The sequence below is a fragment of the Sinocyclocheilus grahami genome, unplaced genomic scaffold (genome assembly GCF_001515645.1).
Source record: "Sinocyclocheilus grahami isolate Dianchi unplaced genomic scaffold, SAMN03320097.WGS_v1.1 scaffold66.1, whole genome shotgun sequence".
Lineage (NCBI taxonomy): Eukaryota > Metazoa > Chordata > Actinopteri > Cypriniformes > Cyprinidae > Sinocyclocheilus > Sinocyclocheilus grahami.
In genome coordinates this window covers 1,771,710-1,788,741 of record NW_015505245.1, presented here as the reverse complement: position 1 = coordinate 1,788,741, position 17,032 = coordinate 1,771,710, and the positions used below count along the sequence as shown (strand labels likewise).

The following is a 17,032-nucleotide window of genomic DNA, read 5'->3' as shown; positions in this document are numbered from 1 at the left end:
CTGACAATAAGATCGTTAGGCTATCGTTAGCCTATATGTATAACAGTTAGCCTAGTTGTAATCTGATTTTCTAATCTGACTGGACAAGAGACTTTCTATTGATATTTCCACCTGCGCGCATTCTAGACGGGCTGTCAGTCAGTGCAGTTACAGTGCTGCGCCACAAGGTGGTGGAAAGGGACTGTCATTCAACTACACGTTCAAAAACGCTGATTCATTCATTCAAAGAGACGTAATGAAACACGCTGTTGAAATCATTTTAACGTTGAGCGCCACTTTAGAAGGCTCAGCTGACCAGCTATGCGTCGATGCTAACACAGAGATTTCGCTTTCCTTGGCCATGACAACCTATTTTCACAAATATATATGACTCGGCCTGGAGGACAGACGCAAGCTCAGTCGATCTCGCTCTCATTCACTGTCTGTTTAGGCTTGTTAAGTGCAAATCTACAGAGCCTCTACAAATCAGCATGGTACACATTGTTATCATTACTAACTTGTTTAATATTCAGTCCACATGCATGAAGTGTAAATTCGAGAAGGACATAACCTTACGAAAAAAGAAAACTCGCAAAAATCGCGGTTGCTGGGGTTCTTGCATTCCTCTGCGGTTTGCTCGTCAATTGTGCGGTATTGCGGTTATCGCGACAGCCCTATGTAAAACTCTTGGACGTATTTTTAAAGAGCCTGTACAGCAGACTTTATATATTTCACAAAATTTTGAAAATCCAGCGTTTAGTTGATCGAGATAAGTGCTCATAACCACAGTTGTAAACATGACGGGGTTTTGGCATCACTGCATCATTGTTTCCATGCAGAATATTAAAGAACGCGACACACACATCTCAAGGAAACCCTATGTATTTCAACCAATTCGATGATGACTTCGAAACTCCTGAAGTGTTTCAAATTTTGTGTGCGATACTGATCAGACTTTCAGCCAGTGGTCTGTCTATCATTTTAGTGATAGGAAATTAATATTAAATTCATTAATCAGTGCTGTTGTATACCTCTAATTGGATTTGTTCAGACATTTTTGGCCCACGTGTGCTGCTTTTTGTATGTTGGTTTAAAATACTGGCACTATCTTGTTCTGTGTGAAGTATTTGAAGTGTTTACTGTTCTGGCTTGGTGTCCACTCATGTGAACGTGGGCCTTTTCTTATGATGACCCACTTGGCATCAAGCTGAAAGTTTCTGGATTATTTGTCCTATAAATGTTTGGCTGTATGTGGCATTTCAGTTTGTATGTGTGTGACTTTTGTCTCTATAGAGGGCTTGTGATTTGTCCTGTTGAAATGTGTCTGTTTTGTGTCAAATGGAGTGTGTAATTGTTAAAGTTAGATCAAAACTAAATCTCGGACCTGGAAAATATGCTGGATTTTTATAACCGGCAGTGTATGCGATGGTTGAAAATGCTGTAGGCCTGTGGGTTTATTGATTTGAATTGTGGGCTTATTTTTAATGTTTAAATTCCCTTGACAAATACAGTTTATTTATTTTGGGGGGGGTTTGACGAAAGAGACCAGGAGGTATGAATGGGACAAATTGAAAGGCATTTGAGTGAAGTTAAATCTAATACTGCTTAATTGTGTTGCATTGTATTTAGTCTATATAGACATGACATGTTATAGCAGGCATGTGACTCGCATTTGAAGGCTCGTAGGTCATCGAAATGTATCGTAGATCATATTAGCTTATGCAAATTTCCCCTCATGCCCAGTCAAGGAGTGTGTGTTGTGTTGTGCTGACATGACCTGCCTTTGATCTTTATGCACAGTCTCGTTTTCATTGTGTGGCCACTTCCTTCTTGTTTCCGGTCTCCTCTGAGGACAACAGGTTGGGAAGCATCTTATCTGTGCTCATTTGGTGTCTCTACACCACAATCGCTCGCTAGGATCAAATTTATTACTCGTATGCATGTAAAATAATTCTCTCACACATACAGACTGCTTGAAAAGCTCTGTTCACTCAGACAAAAAAGAAAGTCACATTCCTCCTTACATGCAAACATGCATCATATTCACTCATGTTCATGTGCTGCCTCTTGTGGCAGCTGTGTGTGTTACATTATTGTGGCAGTCCCTCCCCCACCCTGAACCCATGTGGAAACATTTTGAATGCCCAGAAATACAAAACACAGATCTGAACCGGCAAGAGTGGAAACATGGCATTCCAGCGAAGAGGAAAAAGGCTGGTCACAATGTTTGTAAAGCTTGTTCCAGGGAATCATAACATGTTTACAGAAGCCTCATTCCTGTCTTTTGTCAGCCTCTTCAAAATAGATTCTGGTTATTGGTGAAATGTATATTCATGTTGTCTTCAAAATAGGTTGTCCAAATATGAACAGTTATACTTTTTATGCATGTACATGGTGTTCTGATGATGTGGGATCGGAAAAGGTCCTCAAGTTGGGATTCGAACTTGGGACGCCCGTAGCGCAACGGCGCTGTATGTCGGTGTGCTGCCCACAAGGCTGTCGGCATCGACAATGATGACAATTCTTTTAGAATGGGCTATCCCTTTAATGTTAGTGAAATTTTATTTATTAATTTTTTTTTAAAGAATGAAACTGAAAGGTTCATTGAAGTGAAGCAGAGCATGATTTTCTGTCAGTGTGTGCAGGCTGTAGCACCGATAAATGCCAGATCTCCTCACGATCACAGATTGTGACTCTCATTCACTGTCTGTTTAGGCTTGTTAAGTGCAAATCTACAGAGCCTCTACAAATCAGCATGGTACACATTGTTATCATTACTAACTTGTTTAATATTCAGTCCACATGCATGAAGTGTAAATTCGAGAAGGACATAACCTTACGAAAAAAGAAAACTCGCAAAAATCGCGGTTGCTGGGGTTCTTGCATTCCTCTGCGGTTTGCTCGTCAATTGTGCGGTATTGCGGTTATCGCGACAGCCCTATGTAAAACTCTTGGACGTATTTTTAAAGAGCCTGTACAGCAGACTTTATATATTTCACAAAATTTTGAAAATCCAGCGTTTAGTTGATCGAGATAAGTGCTCATAACCACAGTTGTAAACATGACGGGGTTTTGGCATCACTGCATCATTGTTTCCATGCAGAATATTAAAGAACGCGACACACACATCTCAAGGAAACCCTATGTATTTCAACCAATTCGATGATGACTTCGAAACTCCTGAAGTGTTTCAAATTTTGTGTGCGATACTGATCAGACTTTCAGCCAGTGGTCTGTCTATCATTTTAGTGATAGGAAATTAATATTAAATTCATTAATCAGTGCTGTTGTATACCTCTAATTGGATTTGTTCAGACATTTTTGGCCCACGTGTGCTGCTTTTTGTATGTTGGTTTAAAATACTGGCACTATCTTGTTCTGTGTGAAGTATTTGAAGTGTTTACTGTTCTGGCTTGGTGTCCACTCATGTGAACGTGGGCCTTTTCTTATGATGACCCACTTGGCATCAAGCTGAAAGTTTCTGGATTATTTGTCCTATAAATGTTTGGCTGTATGTGGCATTTCAGTTTGTATGTGTGTGACTTTTGTCTCTATAGAGGGCTTGTGATTTGTCCTGTTGAAATGTGTCTGTTTTGTGTCAAATGGAGTGTGTAATTGTTAAAGTTAGATCAAAACTAAATCTCGGACCTGGAAAATATGCTGGATTTTTATAACCGGCAGTGTATGCGATGGTTGAAAATGCTGTAGGCCTGTGGGTTTATTGATTTGAATTGTGGGCTTATTTTTAATGTTTAAATTCCCTTGACAAATACAGTTTATTTATTTTGGGGGGGGTTTGACGAAAGAGACCAGGAGGTATGAATGGGACAAATTGAAAGGCATTTGAGTGAAGTTAAATCTAATACTGCTTAATTGTGTTGCATTGTATTTAGTCTACATAGACATGACATGTTATAGCAGGCACGTGACTCGCATTTGAAGGCTCGTAGGTCATCGAAATGTATCGTGGATCATATTAGCTTATGCAAATTTCCCCTCATGCCCAGTCAAGGAGTGTGTGTTGTGTTGTGCTGACATGACCTTCCTTTGATCTTTATGCACAGTCTCGTTTTCATTGTGTGGCCACTTCCTTCTTGTTTCCGGTCTCCTCTGAGGACAACGGGTTGGGAAGCATCTTATCTGTGCTCATTTGGTGTCTCTACACCACAATCGCTCGCTAGGATCAAATTTATTACTCGTATGCATGTAAAATAATTCTCTCACACATACAGACTGCTTGAAAAGCTCTGTTCACTCAGACAAAAAAGAAAGTCACATTCCTCCTTACATGCAAACATGCATCATATTCACTCATGTTCATGTGCTGCCTCTTGTGGCAGCTGTGTGTGTTACATTATTGTGGCAGTCCCTCCCCCACCCTGAACCCATGTGGAAACATTTTGAATGCCCAGAAATACAAAACACAGATCTGAACCGGCAAGAGTGGAAACATGGCATTCCAGCGAAGAGGAAAAAGGCTGGTCACAATGTTTGTAAAGCTTGTTCCAGGGAATCATAACATGTTTACAGAAGCCTCATTCCTGTCTTTTGTCAGCCTCTTCAAAATAGATTCTGGTTATTGGTGAAATGTATATTCATGTTGTCTTCAAAATAGGTTGTCCAAATATGAACAGTTATACTTTTTATGCATGTACATGGTGTTCTGATGATGTGGGATCGGAAAAGGTCCTCAAGTTGGGATTCGAACTTGGGACGCCCGTAGCGCAACGGCGCTGTATGTCGGTGTGCTGCCCACAAGGCTGTCGGCATCGACAATGATGACAATTCTTTTAGAATGGGCTATCCCTTTAATGTTAGTGAAATTTTATTTATAATTTTTTTTTTAAAGAATGAAACTGAAAGGTTCATTGAAGTGAAGCAGAGCATGATTTTCTGTCAGTGTGTGCAGGCTGTAGCACCGATAAATGCCAGATCTCCTCACGATCACAGATTGTGAGCTCATATCTGGGCCAGTTCTCTTCCCAGATTCTCAGTAGGAATACAATTAGGCATGTTCCTGAAGTATAAAGTATATCAGTACATCTGACAAGTTTATTGTAAATAATATAATGCAATCCAGTGTCTACATGGTGTTGGTAGTAGGGGTGTGCGATAATCACAAAAAAGATATCTAACTATAATTGGATGATATTTTGCTGAGCATGATATTGTGCTGGTACTTTGACAGGTTTAGGACTGCTGTGGAAAGCTGACTCCCAAAGCTTTTAATATTCTGTGCAGTGGTTAGTTTGCAGGAGTAACAGAAATGAACTTTTCCAGTAAGTTTAAATTGATTTTTACCTTTTATGGACATTTTTAGCTTTGTAATGCCAATTTTTTTTTTCTAACTTAATTAAATGTATGCATCATTTTTGTGTCAGATGCTTAAATGTAATCAAATTCAAATAGTAAGACACTATAGGGCTGTTACCAATGAAATGTCAACAAAAGTTGTGTTTGCAGTGCAGAGGAAACGGAGAATGTGCATCTGAAGTGGCAGTAGACTGTTTAATGCATGAGTGAGTCATTGAGTCATTCATTCAACCCATTCGTTCAAGCAGCTGATAGATTCAGTAACGAAACAGTTGAGTTTTGCCCAGAGATGCAAAACAGTTCTGCTGTAGCCTTGTTCAAAATTAAATGTATTCATTCATTTAAATTAAATGTAGGGTAAACGTACCTATTAAGCTCACGTACCCATTAAGCACACTTCCATTTGAGATCAGGTTATAAAAAGAAAAAATAATTAATTATCCTACTTGATGTCTTAACCAATTGATGTGTTTGTTACTACATACCTCCTGTAATTTCAATTCAATCAGATCATTGCACACTGAAATATGGGTCCCTTCGTGTGTTCACACTGTCTGGTGGCCATTTTGAAAGCTGTCTGAAAACTTTCACCAAAAGAGGAGCCCCTTAAATGTGCGTTTTTTTTTTTTTTAGATGTTTAAGCCTTTATTTTGGGGAACTTTCACTACTTACTGTAAAATTAAGAGATTAATGTTAAGACTTTTGCATATTATAACCTAGAACTTGGATGTGGGAAATAATTAGTTAGATCCAAAAGATAGTTTTAGCAACACAACGCAGAAGCTACAGAACACAGTTAGCTGACTAGCTGTATAAGATTGTGTGCTACGCTAATATATTACTTCACAGGCATTACTGGCTTGTACTTTTACATCCATAATATTATAAATTGACAGTTTATTGCTGGTCTGTGGTTTTACACTGCTGTAATTTTTAAAGATTTCATATTATTTTAAGGTGAGCTTAAAGGGTACACTACTATGAAAATCACATGTGTTACTTAGCTGAACGTGGACTAGTATAGATGTTGCAATGTGCTTAAATGACACTTCATTATGAATATATAACTGATCAAATTGAATGTCTTGTTGCTTTATTTTAGTGTTCAGTTTTTTTTGTGATTGACTTTGTACCTTAAAAATATATATTTTTACAATTATTCATTAAAAATTTTCCTTAAAATAAACAATAATTTTTAATTAAACATGATGTGAGCTTATTGGGAACAGGGGTGTGCGTAAAGGGTACAAACATGTACCCATTAAGCACAGACAGATTTTTTTGCATTTAATGATGTATATCTTAATTGAAATGCTTTTGTCATTTAAAATAAAATTAAATATGTTTGTGTGAGAGATTAATATTTTATTTTAACATAACTTTTTGTACTGAAACCAATATCTTGTGCACTATAAATGTCTCGATGTAGATTTTGGTGAGCTTAATAGGTACGTTTACCCTATACATTCATTTTCGTTGTTGAAGTAGAGCAAAAACAGGAACTCGCTCTCTCTCTGATTCAGGGAAATCTTGAGTCATGTTGTTGTACTTCAGATGAAAAATGTTTATTTCTCCTCGTATTTTGCAATCTTTTTATTTTCAGTAATGTGCACTGGTTTTACTTGGTTTATGTTGCCTCACTGCAAGAGCTGAGAGAGCAGAGTTTATGCAAGAATGTACTGGGGCTAATGTAAAGAGGTCAGAGGTCAATTCGGTGCATTTTTGACAGTGCTTGACCCTGTTATTATATCTTTTCATTTTTTGTGACGTTTAAAGGGAGTAAGTTGAGTGTTTTTATGGGAAAAGTCTCACTGAATGGCCTGTGTCAAGTGGCTTGCTAAATTCTCTCACACACAAACATCTAGAGGAAGTTTTGGATGGAAATTATGTTCTTGGTCAACTTCCTGTCAGATTTTGTTTCTCTGTTTTGTTTTCACACTTCCATGTCACTTATGTGCTGTGGGGAGGCGATAACCAGCAGACAAAGGTTACTTGATGTTTTTCATTCCACATCAGTATACCTTACTCTTTATAAAAAAATTTTTTTTTTAAACTATTGACGGTAGACACAGGACTGGAAATTGTGAGGAACTTCGTCTGAAATTTACTGAAATTATAACTCATTATCCACATAAGTACCATGATATAACTTATTAGAGCAACTTCTTACCTGTCTTTTAGAAGAAAAGTCAATGGGGATGCATTTGTGCATTTAGCTAAAACTTCAGTGTGAATGCTAATTATGAAGACAGATATTTCCTAAAACATGAATAAAGTCTTGCTGTGAATTGTAACCAGTATATTTCTGTGTTTTCCAGATGTAGGAGAGCAGAAGGCCGTTATGCCGTTGACCGAGCTGCCATCATCAGTCACTGGAACTGGCTGCAGGCCCAAGTCTCGGATCTGGAGTACCGTATACGCCAACAGACCGACATTTACAGACAAATCCGCTCCAGCAAGGTGTGCACGTTTACTTTGTTCACTTTGTGCCGTCCTGTAAAAACTGACACTTTTACAGCTTGTTTTCGTTGTGTGATTTAAACACAAACAAATACTTTAGTGAATATCATCATGATTTGGCACTATTTGTCTGAAATGTGAAATTATGGCTGTTTTAAGATCATTCTGATTCTACATGAAATGTATTGAAATTGTGGATATGTATAGAGATTAGAGGTCGACCGATAGTGGATTTTGCCGATACCGATAGCTAGGTTGGACCACACTGGCCGATACCGATTAATTAACCGATAGTTTTTCAAATGGATACTGAACAAAAACTAAAATAATTCTTTATTTAAAAAAAACAGTACTGAACCATACTACTAGTAGTAGTAGTAGTAATAATAAAAATGTTGAAATTAACACACTCTAACAAGGAACAATACTTTCATTACACAGCTTTCATTAATCTTAATGTTACAAATGGACTCTTATTTTAAAGTGTTACCATTTCATTTCAACAGTCATGCTTAAAGATGTTTCACAATATTACTGTTTTTACTGTATTTTTTAATCAAATAATTGCAACATTGCTGAGCAAAAGAGACTTGTGTTGATAAATGTAATGTTGACTGTAAAAAGCTATTTTAAACAAAAACCTTGCTTCTGTTATTTTCTAAAGAGCAAAAATATGTTTGTTTAAAGAAGTATATTTTGCTCATCAAGGCTGCACTTATTTGATCAAACAGAAAAAAACAGCAATTTTGTGAAATATTACAATTTAAAACAACAGTTTTCTATTTTATTATACTTAAAAATATAATTTATTCATGTGATGCAAAGCTAAATTTTCAGCATTATTATTTTTAGGTTGACTGTAAAAAGCTATTTTAAACAAAAACCTTGCTTCTGTTATTTTCTAAAGAGCAAAAATATGTTTGTTTAAAGAAGTATATTTTGCTCATCAAGGCTGCACTTATTTGATCAAACAGAAAAAAACAGCAATTTTGTGAAATTACAATTTAAAACAACAGTTTTCTATTTTATTATACTTAAAAATATAATTTATTCATGTGATGCAAAGCTAAATTTTCAGCATTATTACTCCAGTTTTCAGTGTCACATGATCCTTCAAATCATTCTGATGTATTATCAATGTTGGAAACAGTTGTGCTGCTCAATATTTTTTTGGAACCTGTGATACTTTTTTCAGGATTCTTTGAATAAAAAATAAAAAAACAGCATATTCAAAATGTAAATCTTTTCTAACAATGTCACTTATCAATTTAACACATCCTTGCTGAGTAAAAGTATTAATTTCTTTAAATTCTTAAAGCAAAATAAGAAAATTACGATCCCAGACTTTTGATCGTGTGTGTGTGTGTGTAAAATGCACAGATTCTTATCTCAAAAGTTATTTAAATTGTGTGCATAACACACTAGCATCAGATTGCAGATCTTCTGTTGTTTGTTACTGCAGGTAAATGTTTGTTCTGCTGTCTCTGCAGTGAGGAACTTGTTTTTAGAAAATCTAAAAGAGAAAGGTTGAGACCATTTTGATTGGAGCGAAAACACTGTCTCCAAGTTCTGGTCTATAATTTGTCGGTGTTTGTGCCTTAATAGGGCTCTGTTGTACTTGGGGAGAGCTCAGTGTGTGAGTCAGTACCAGAAGACAACAGTGACTCAAGGACAGAGACCATTACCTGCCCTGTCCCACGGGTAAGACCAGGAGCACAGACCCATGACCACACTGAAAAACCCTAAACAAACTACTAGACAGACAGCATAGTCCTGAACTCAATCTAAACTATCATGTAAGACCAATACATGTTATTTTCTCTTACACCATATTATAAGTAATGAGTTATCTATAATAAAAGACCCATTAGTGTGTTTAATTCCCACACAAACAGATAAAGTGCTCATGATACGGGCCCACGCATAGCCTTAGAGAATGCTGAGATTGTTGAGCGAGAGAATTGAGAAGAGGGGCTACAAACACTCGGTCCTTTTGTCTGTCACATGCAAAGCACTGCTGACCTTTTCATCCATTCAGAGTAGTGAAGAAATGCAGCAAGAACCATTCAACTCGTCCAGACCAACTCAGGGGCAAAATTGGTGGAATGTGCTTTCCAACATCGCATTTGTTTGTTTTTTGTGTTTTTAGGAGCATGATACTGTTGCAGTGGAAACATCTGTATCATCCAATGCTATCATCACAGAAACAGGCTTGAGGAAAAGCTGTGGAGCTGTGAGACAGGTCAATGGTGTTATCAACAGGTATGAAAGATCAAATATCATTTAAATGTGCATTCATTCATTTTTTTTCCCCTCATTGAAAAGGAGAAATGTCGCTTTTATTGTCATGTTCATTCAAGATGATTTCTTCTCCTCATTCAGCTTACGGCCCAGTTCCCCTGTCACCTTGGACCGAGACGAGCAGAGCCGCTCTGAGTCCCAGCAGAAGCTGGAGATGGGCCCTCAGGCTTCCCGTGCACACGACAACACATGCGTCGCGGCCCGCACTCGTCCACTGCTCTCATGCAGGAAACGCAGAGTCCTCCGGCCCGGCTCACTCACCAGTCTCAATCGTAAGGTAAGGAGAATCGTGTTCCTTCTCAAGATCAAGAGGTTGGTGGTTTTGAGCAGAGAGGGCTTATTACACTTAAAACTTACCACATAACACATTTGCACTAAAACTGTTCACTAATGACAAATGTAGATTTTTTTTTACCTCTCCTTTAAACCCCCCCTTTTAGTCTCTGAATAAAAAGAGACAATTTTTTTACATGACATGTCGGTGAAGGTCACTAGGTATGAAAGTAGCGAGCGAGAGGTGTGTGAGGCGGCAAAAACAAGCTCTTTCAATGTCACCTGTGGAAGTGTTTTACTCGAGATGTAGTGAGCTCATTAAGGTCCCAGTGGGCTTTTTACAAAGGTTACAGATTAAATAGAAGCAGTGTCACAGAGATCACAGTACTGCTCCAGAACTGTCACTGCTGTCATTTAATGTGTTTCAAGTTGCTGTGAATGACAAATGGTTGACTAAAGCAAGTTTTATCCTCCAAATATAATAATTACCTTACAAGGGAAAGAATTTGTTGTATATCTTGCATCTTTGGATGCAAATATTTTTAAGAATAATTTGTCATATCTTTAGTGCAGTTGTGTGTGTGTGTGTGTGTGTGTGTGTGTGTGTGAGTGAGTAAAAGTATTATTGGTATTTATATTGTCATTGTACTAAAGATATAAATTATTCTTGAAAATATGTACATGCAAATAGAGAGACATGCAATAGATACATACTTTAAAGCTCTTTTATTATTCATTTTAGCTTTCTTAAAAACTGTCAATATAGTGAATGAGCGCTAGGGAACCTGCCACATGCAAAACTGGGACAGCAGCTCAGGATCCGTGTGTGGTCATCTGCTGCAGAGATTTGAGTGAGCATCAGGTTGGAAGGGTTGACTCAAGTAAACGTAGACAAAGGGAAAGGCTCATCATTGCCAGATATACATTTTGGATGCTGGTGCTCCAGAGATTTCGGTCACAAAAAGCAAGATCACAGTGGACGGCACTTGAAAGACTGGATTTTTTTTTTTTTTTTTAAGATGAATAAAAAGCATATTTGATGATGATCCATGCATGCTGTTTTATATTTCTTGTTTTTGTTTTTTGAGCACAAGGAGTAATATATAAGTCATGTTCTATACCTCTCTCTCTCTCTCTCTTTATAATATATTTTCAGACCCCCTTGTTTGTTTATTTGATGTTAAGCTTTTTTCTGCTGCTGCACACAAAATAACAATGTGCAAGCGTGTTCACAAATCTTTAATGTCTTAAATACACTATTCAGAATTTAAGGCTGCAAAACGTTTAGGGGAGAAAAAAAACTTGCGTTCATTCAGTAAATATTTGTTAGTATCTGTCGATACACTATTATGTATTGATAAATTGTTACGCAAGATCATCTATAGTTCAAAAATGGCACTTTACAATAAGGTTCCATTTGTTAACTATATTTAATGCAATACATTTGTTATAGTATTACTCTGTTAACATTAGTTAATAAAAATATAACTGTTCATTGTTAGTCCATGTTAGCTCAGGTCCTTTCAATAACATTAATTTTAATAATGTGTTAGTAAATGTTGAAATCAACATTAACTAAGATTAATAATTGCTGTTATTCTTCTACTGCTGCTGCTACTTCATCATCATCTTAATGTTGAAAACAGTTGTTATATTATAAATTATTTGTGGAAATGGTAATGCGTGTTTTCACTATTCTTTGGTCACAAAGCATTTATATATATTGTTTATTTTGATCAGTTCACCTTTCTCCATAAAAGTATTAGTTTCATTGAATATTTAATCTTTTGTGCAGTCGTGTATCAATGCAGGGCTGATGTGTTTCTATTTTATATTTTTTTCATACCATTTAATTTTTTTTATCATTCATACATCTACACTATCTTCTGTGCTTGTCATTCTCTCTGTCAGGCTCAGAGGTCAGTGGCTCCTCGCTGTGGCTGTGAGCTGAACGCTCAGTGCGTGATGTGCAGTGGACGTGCTCTCCCTCCTGCAGACACCCAGCACCAGCTCCCTCTACTGGACAGACTGGCGCAGTTCGACCCCTGCGTTCACCCCATCCTCTCATTTACAGACGGTGAGGACACACCCCTGTCCTTTAATTGCTTGTTTCTCTCATTCTTTCTGGTATGCACACATGTATGTAGACAAAAACAGTGACAGCATTAAGGCCCTTCCCTTGTTCTGCTCATGAGCGCAAATGGACGAGTTCGATACATGCACAGCACCACTTAGTAGACTCATTCTGTCTCAACATTCCCCTCACACCTTCACTGTTGTATGCTTACCATCCACGCGGTCACAAAATTGGGCTGCATGTGGACCGCTTGTGCGGACGTCCACGGACACTTCTGATGACGACAGTTGCGTCACGCGGATCGTCGCGTAACACAGATGGCTGAAGTATCTATCCCCGCTGTTCATTTCCCACAGACTGCCTCGAGGATGAGGAGTTTTAATAAAGGCTTTTTTTCCCACTGTATAACAACTAAGTGTTAACTTAAGTGTTAATTATTCTGGATCTGGTGATTGCACCTCTTAAAATAACCTGTAGGCTGCTCTGGGTTTAGAGCAGGTCATTAGTGCCAAGATTTCAGAACAGTTTTTCTTTTCGTGTCTGTGAAAATTCATTAGCATTAGTGTAACGGTGGTGGCCCCCCAACGTTAAATTGTAGTATTTAAGGTAAGTATTGCCACATTAGATTTGAGGAGCTGATATTGGATCAGGATTAGCTGATCAAGCATTCGTCTGCCTGACCTTTGCAGTGATAACTAGTAGCAGCTAGCTTAGTCAGACTAGCTGAGAGAGATGTATTTTCCCTCATTAATATGAACCGGTTGTCCTCTCGAATCTGGTGTCTATTGTGCAAATGAATGATGGGCGTAAAAGAGGCAGGTGACACCATGTAGATGGAGGGGGAAAAAGGAAGAGGAACCTCGGAACAATGAATACTAGAGTCGAGCTCTGATGCCCTCTGATGGAGATTTTACTCATGACACTTTGTGTCACTGATGTTTGCAGAGAATTGTCATCACTATTCACATTAGTACAGTAGCCAAAGGATGAAAAGCCTTTTTGAATGAGATTTATGTCAAATGGTGTTTGGTTTGATTCTAAGAGAATGCACATAATTGTCCTCTTATCTCTCTCATACACATTTTAATTTATACCTTTGATTTCCTTTTAATTAATTATTTATTTAAATCTTTTAATATGGGTAACACTTTAACAATGTAATTTTTACACATTGCATATGCTTACTACAGTAAGAACAGAAAATTATGCTGATTAACATGCAATAACCCTAAAACAAACCTAATCCTACCTCTAACCTTATAAGCATGTTGTTAGTAATCTATATTACACCCAGTATTTAAATGTACAACTGCGCTTTAACAGAGCACCTTAAAAGTAACCTTAATGGTTATTCATTTTTTTAATCAATATTTGAAGCATTTTGAATTTACACTTTGACTTGTGTATGAAATGTTACACGTAAATATAATGTATTTTCACCCTTTTTTCCCATAATTACCTGACCTCTTTTTGCTGTTTCTGTCCCATCAATGAAAATTGGATTAAAAAATAAATAAAAAATCACTTAGAGGACTTAAAGCCAGCTTGAACCGATTTTACTTTCACTATCTGATGTTTTTTTTAAAGTGAAACAGGATATTCAACAAGGAATATGTTATGTGAGACTTGTCTATCTGGAATTGAAACAAATTACAAGACTTGATGTCTGCCAGGTTTTTTTTGGAGGTGGAGAAAGTTATTACATGTTGATGACAGATTAGGAAGAGGAACAGATGACATGATCTACCTGGAAGCCTGGGTTTCTGACAATGCAAGACCATGTTTCAGATGATAAACTCTGTCGTCTGCTCTCTCAGATGTGATGATGAATCTACATATGCAGCGTGTGCTGAAGGGACACTGGCAGAATCGTCTTCTGGAGAAGATCAAGCCCATCAAGAAGATGTCGCTCAAGCACAAGTTGTGTTTGGGTAGCCGCATCTCAGACCCGTCATCCAAAGACAAACACAAGCTCGCCAGCTCTCTCCTCTCCACAGTCCGTGAGTGTGAAAACAACTACAAGAGACACCAAAACACCTCATTTATTTGCCTTAAAGGGCTTTTATTAAAATTGAAAATGGAAAGGAAATAGGAAAAGTTAAGGGAGCTAGAGTCAAACCTGGGTGCCCTGCATGAGCACTGTGGCTCAGAATGACTGTATCGTGCATGCTAACATCTAGGCCACGACTTTGGCAGTATACAAAATTGTGGGTGAAAATCCCCTGCTTCCTCAGCATCTGAAATGTCAGGAGCTGTTTTTTCTGTAATGGAGGCAAATTTTCACACCTTTAGGAGAATCTAAATCTGGTCTAAATGTGACGGCCCTCATGGGCAGTTAAAGTGACCTGTGAGTGTCTGGCCGTCATTAGGTGCTCTCTGCCAGACGCTCGTCGCAGTGACTCAGCAGTTATTTCTGGCATCATATAAGTCCAGCCACAGTTGCTGACTCCATTTGTTTCTTTTATATTCCATGTATGAATTATAGAACTCTGAAAGACGTCCAGATGTAGTACTATATATTGTAGAGTTGAGTCATGTGTAATATAAAGAAATGTATTACTATTATTGGTAGTTGTGTATTTAGTCCAATTTATTGAGAGATGTTGGCATGACAATCATATTCATTTTGCAAAAACAATTAGCAGATGTCCAAGAAAAATATTGCAAAACTATGTACATTACATAAAATAAAGTATACTGGCAAAGAAAGGATGTTATTAAATATTAAAAATGAAATTAGAAAGAAAAAAAAGATAAATTAACAAGTAGAGTAGTATGAAATAACCTTAAAAATATCCTTAAGAGATTAAAATGAATAACGGTGAAAATACATAGAGTACCTGATAAAGGATAACATTGACTTTATAAATGGAATTAGACAAAAAATATATATAATGGCAAAACAATAAGTGAAACGCAACACAAATATGAAAAAACTAAAGATTTAAATGGAAAACCATACAGATTAAAAGATAAATTAGAAATAAGGTAGAAAGAGAAGCTTAAACCAAACAAAATTTATATAATCAAAGACGACGGATGCAGAGTAACTGAAAACAAATGTAAAATGGTTAACAGTAACGATTAAAAGAGAAGTTACAAATAAATGTAATGTAAAAAATGCGAGTGTAAATAATTGCACATTAAAATGAATAACGGTGAAAATACATAGAGTACCTGATAAAGGATAACATTGACTTTATAAATGGAATTAGACAAAAAAAATATATAATGGCAAAACAATAAGTGAAACGCAACACAAATATGAAAAAACTAAAGATTTAAATGGAAAACCATACAGATTAAAAGATAAATTAGAAATAAGGTAGAAAGAGAAGCTTAAACCAAACAAAATTTATATAATCAAAGACGACGGATGCAGAGTAACTGAAAACAAATGTAAAATGGTTAACAGTAACGATTAAAAGAGAAGTTACAAATAAATGTAATGTAAAAAATGCTACAAATGCTAAACTCTGTAAAACATCAAAATATGCAGAGATTAAGATAAAAAAAAAATTGTTTCCTCTTCATCAATTCATCAATCTTCCTGTTTGCCATTTCTCTCAGGTTCGTCGCATCCTAAGGTTCGCTCAGAGAAGGTCTTTCAGCAGCAGTTAGACATCCCAATCAGTAAACATGACTCTCGCAGGCCTTTCCACCAGAGCAGTTCTTTTGACAGGACTCACGGCCAAAAGAGACCTCGTGAACCCTCGCTGGACCGTACTGAGAGTATGTTGTTCATTCATTCATTCATTTTTTTTCCCCTCCTCATTCATTCTTTTAATCGCTTCAGTCACGTTTACTTCCATCTCCCTCTAACTCATCGAGTTAAGTCCTGTGACTCAGCACTGTCTTTGGTTTGTCTATAGATGCTCCAAAGTTGAATATGGACGTGGGGAGTCCATGCCCATCTCTGTCTGCTCTCAACACACCCACCCACAGTCCTCTGATGAGACAGCCGTCAATCTCCGAGACCTCCACACCTCTCCACCTCAACAGCAGCACTGCCGTAAGATGCTCTTCAAAGCATCTGTTTGTGTAAACTCTTGAGATCAAGTTGCTTAGGCCTGTATGTGATTCTTTCAGACTATTCGCCGACGGAGAGGAGAGAGCCCATTTGACATCAATAACATCGTCATCCCCATGTCTGTGGCCGCCACCACCCGAGTGGAGAAACTACAGTACAAAGAGATCCTTACCCCAAGGTCAGAGACACAAGCTGTCTATCCATACCTGCCTCATATATTCAAAGAATTGTTCTTTAACTACTAAATATGCTGCCCTTTGCTTTTTAATCGCAGTTGGCGAGAAGTGGACACTTTTGCAAAACCAATATCTGAAGAGGATGATGCTGTGGAGGTACGGCCTTGCAATTGGTCACCCAACAGTTATTTTAGGCTGTGTTTCAAGCCCGTAAGCTGCATACCTAGACATTTAGGGTGTTAACGGTTTGTTACATTAAGCAGGATGATGATGCCCCAAAATGCTTTCTTGGTAGGCAGCTCATTAGGTTTTAAGATCTAAATTGGCTGACAATGTAATACAAATCTAGACAGTCTGGAAAGCAGTTTTGTCAAATATGATTAACTAGTGTCAACACATAATGTCTGATTCCTGAAAAATGAC

At 37.4% G+C, this 17,032-nt stretch overlaps 1 protein-coding gene across 4 annotated transcripts in view; it reads left to right on the top strand.

The window, feature by feature from the left end:
- LOC107585062 (KAT8 regulatory NSL complex subunit 1-like) overlaps positions 1 to 17,032 on the top strand; it is a 58,742-nt gene that overhangs the window by 35,997 nt on the left and 5,713 nt on the right. For 2 of the 4 annotated variants that reach the window (XM_016271918.1, XM_016271919.1), the window contains exons 3-12: positions 7,611 to 7,752; positions 9,358 to 9,453; positions 9,902 to 10,014; positions 10,135 to 10,330; positions 12,238 to 12,403; positions 14,221 to 14,403; positions 15,974 to 16,135; positions 16,276 to 16,415; positions 16,493 to 16,611; positions 16,708 to 16,765. In XM_016271918.1, the coding sequence (XP_016127404.1) occupies positions 7,611 to 7,752; positions 9,358 to 9,453; positions 9,902 to 10,014; positions 10,135 to 10,330; positions 12,238 to 12,403; positions 14,221 to 14,403; positions 15,974 to 16,135; positions 16,276 to 16,415; positions 16,493 to 16,611; positions 16,708 to 16,765 (1,375 nt within the window). The remainder of the gene's footprint in view (positions 1 to 7,610; positions 7,753 to 9,357; positions 9,454 to 9,901; positions 10,015 to 10,134; positions 10,331 to 12,237; positions 12,404 to 14,220; positions 14,404 to 15,973; positions 16,136 to 16,275; positions 16,416 to 16,492; positions 16,612 to 16,707; positions 16,766 to 17,032) is intronic. The other 2 variants (XM_016271920.1, XM_016271921.1) reach the window with 2 other exon arrangements.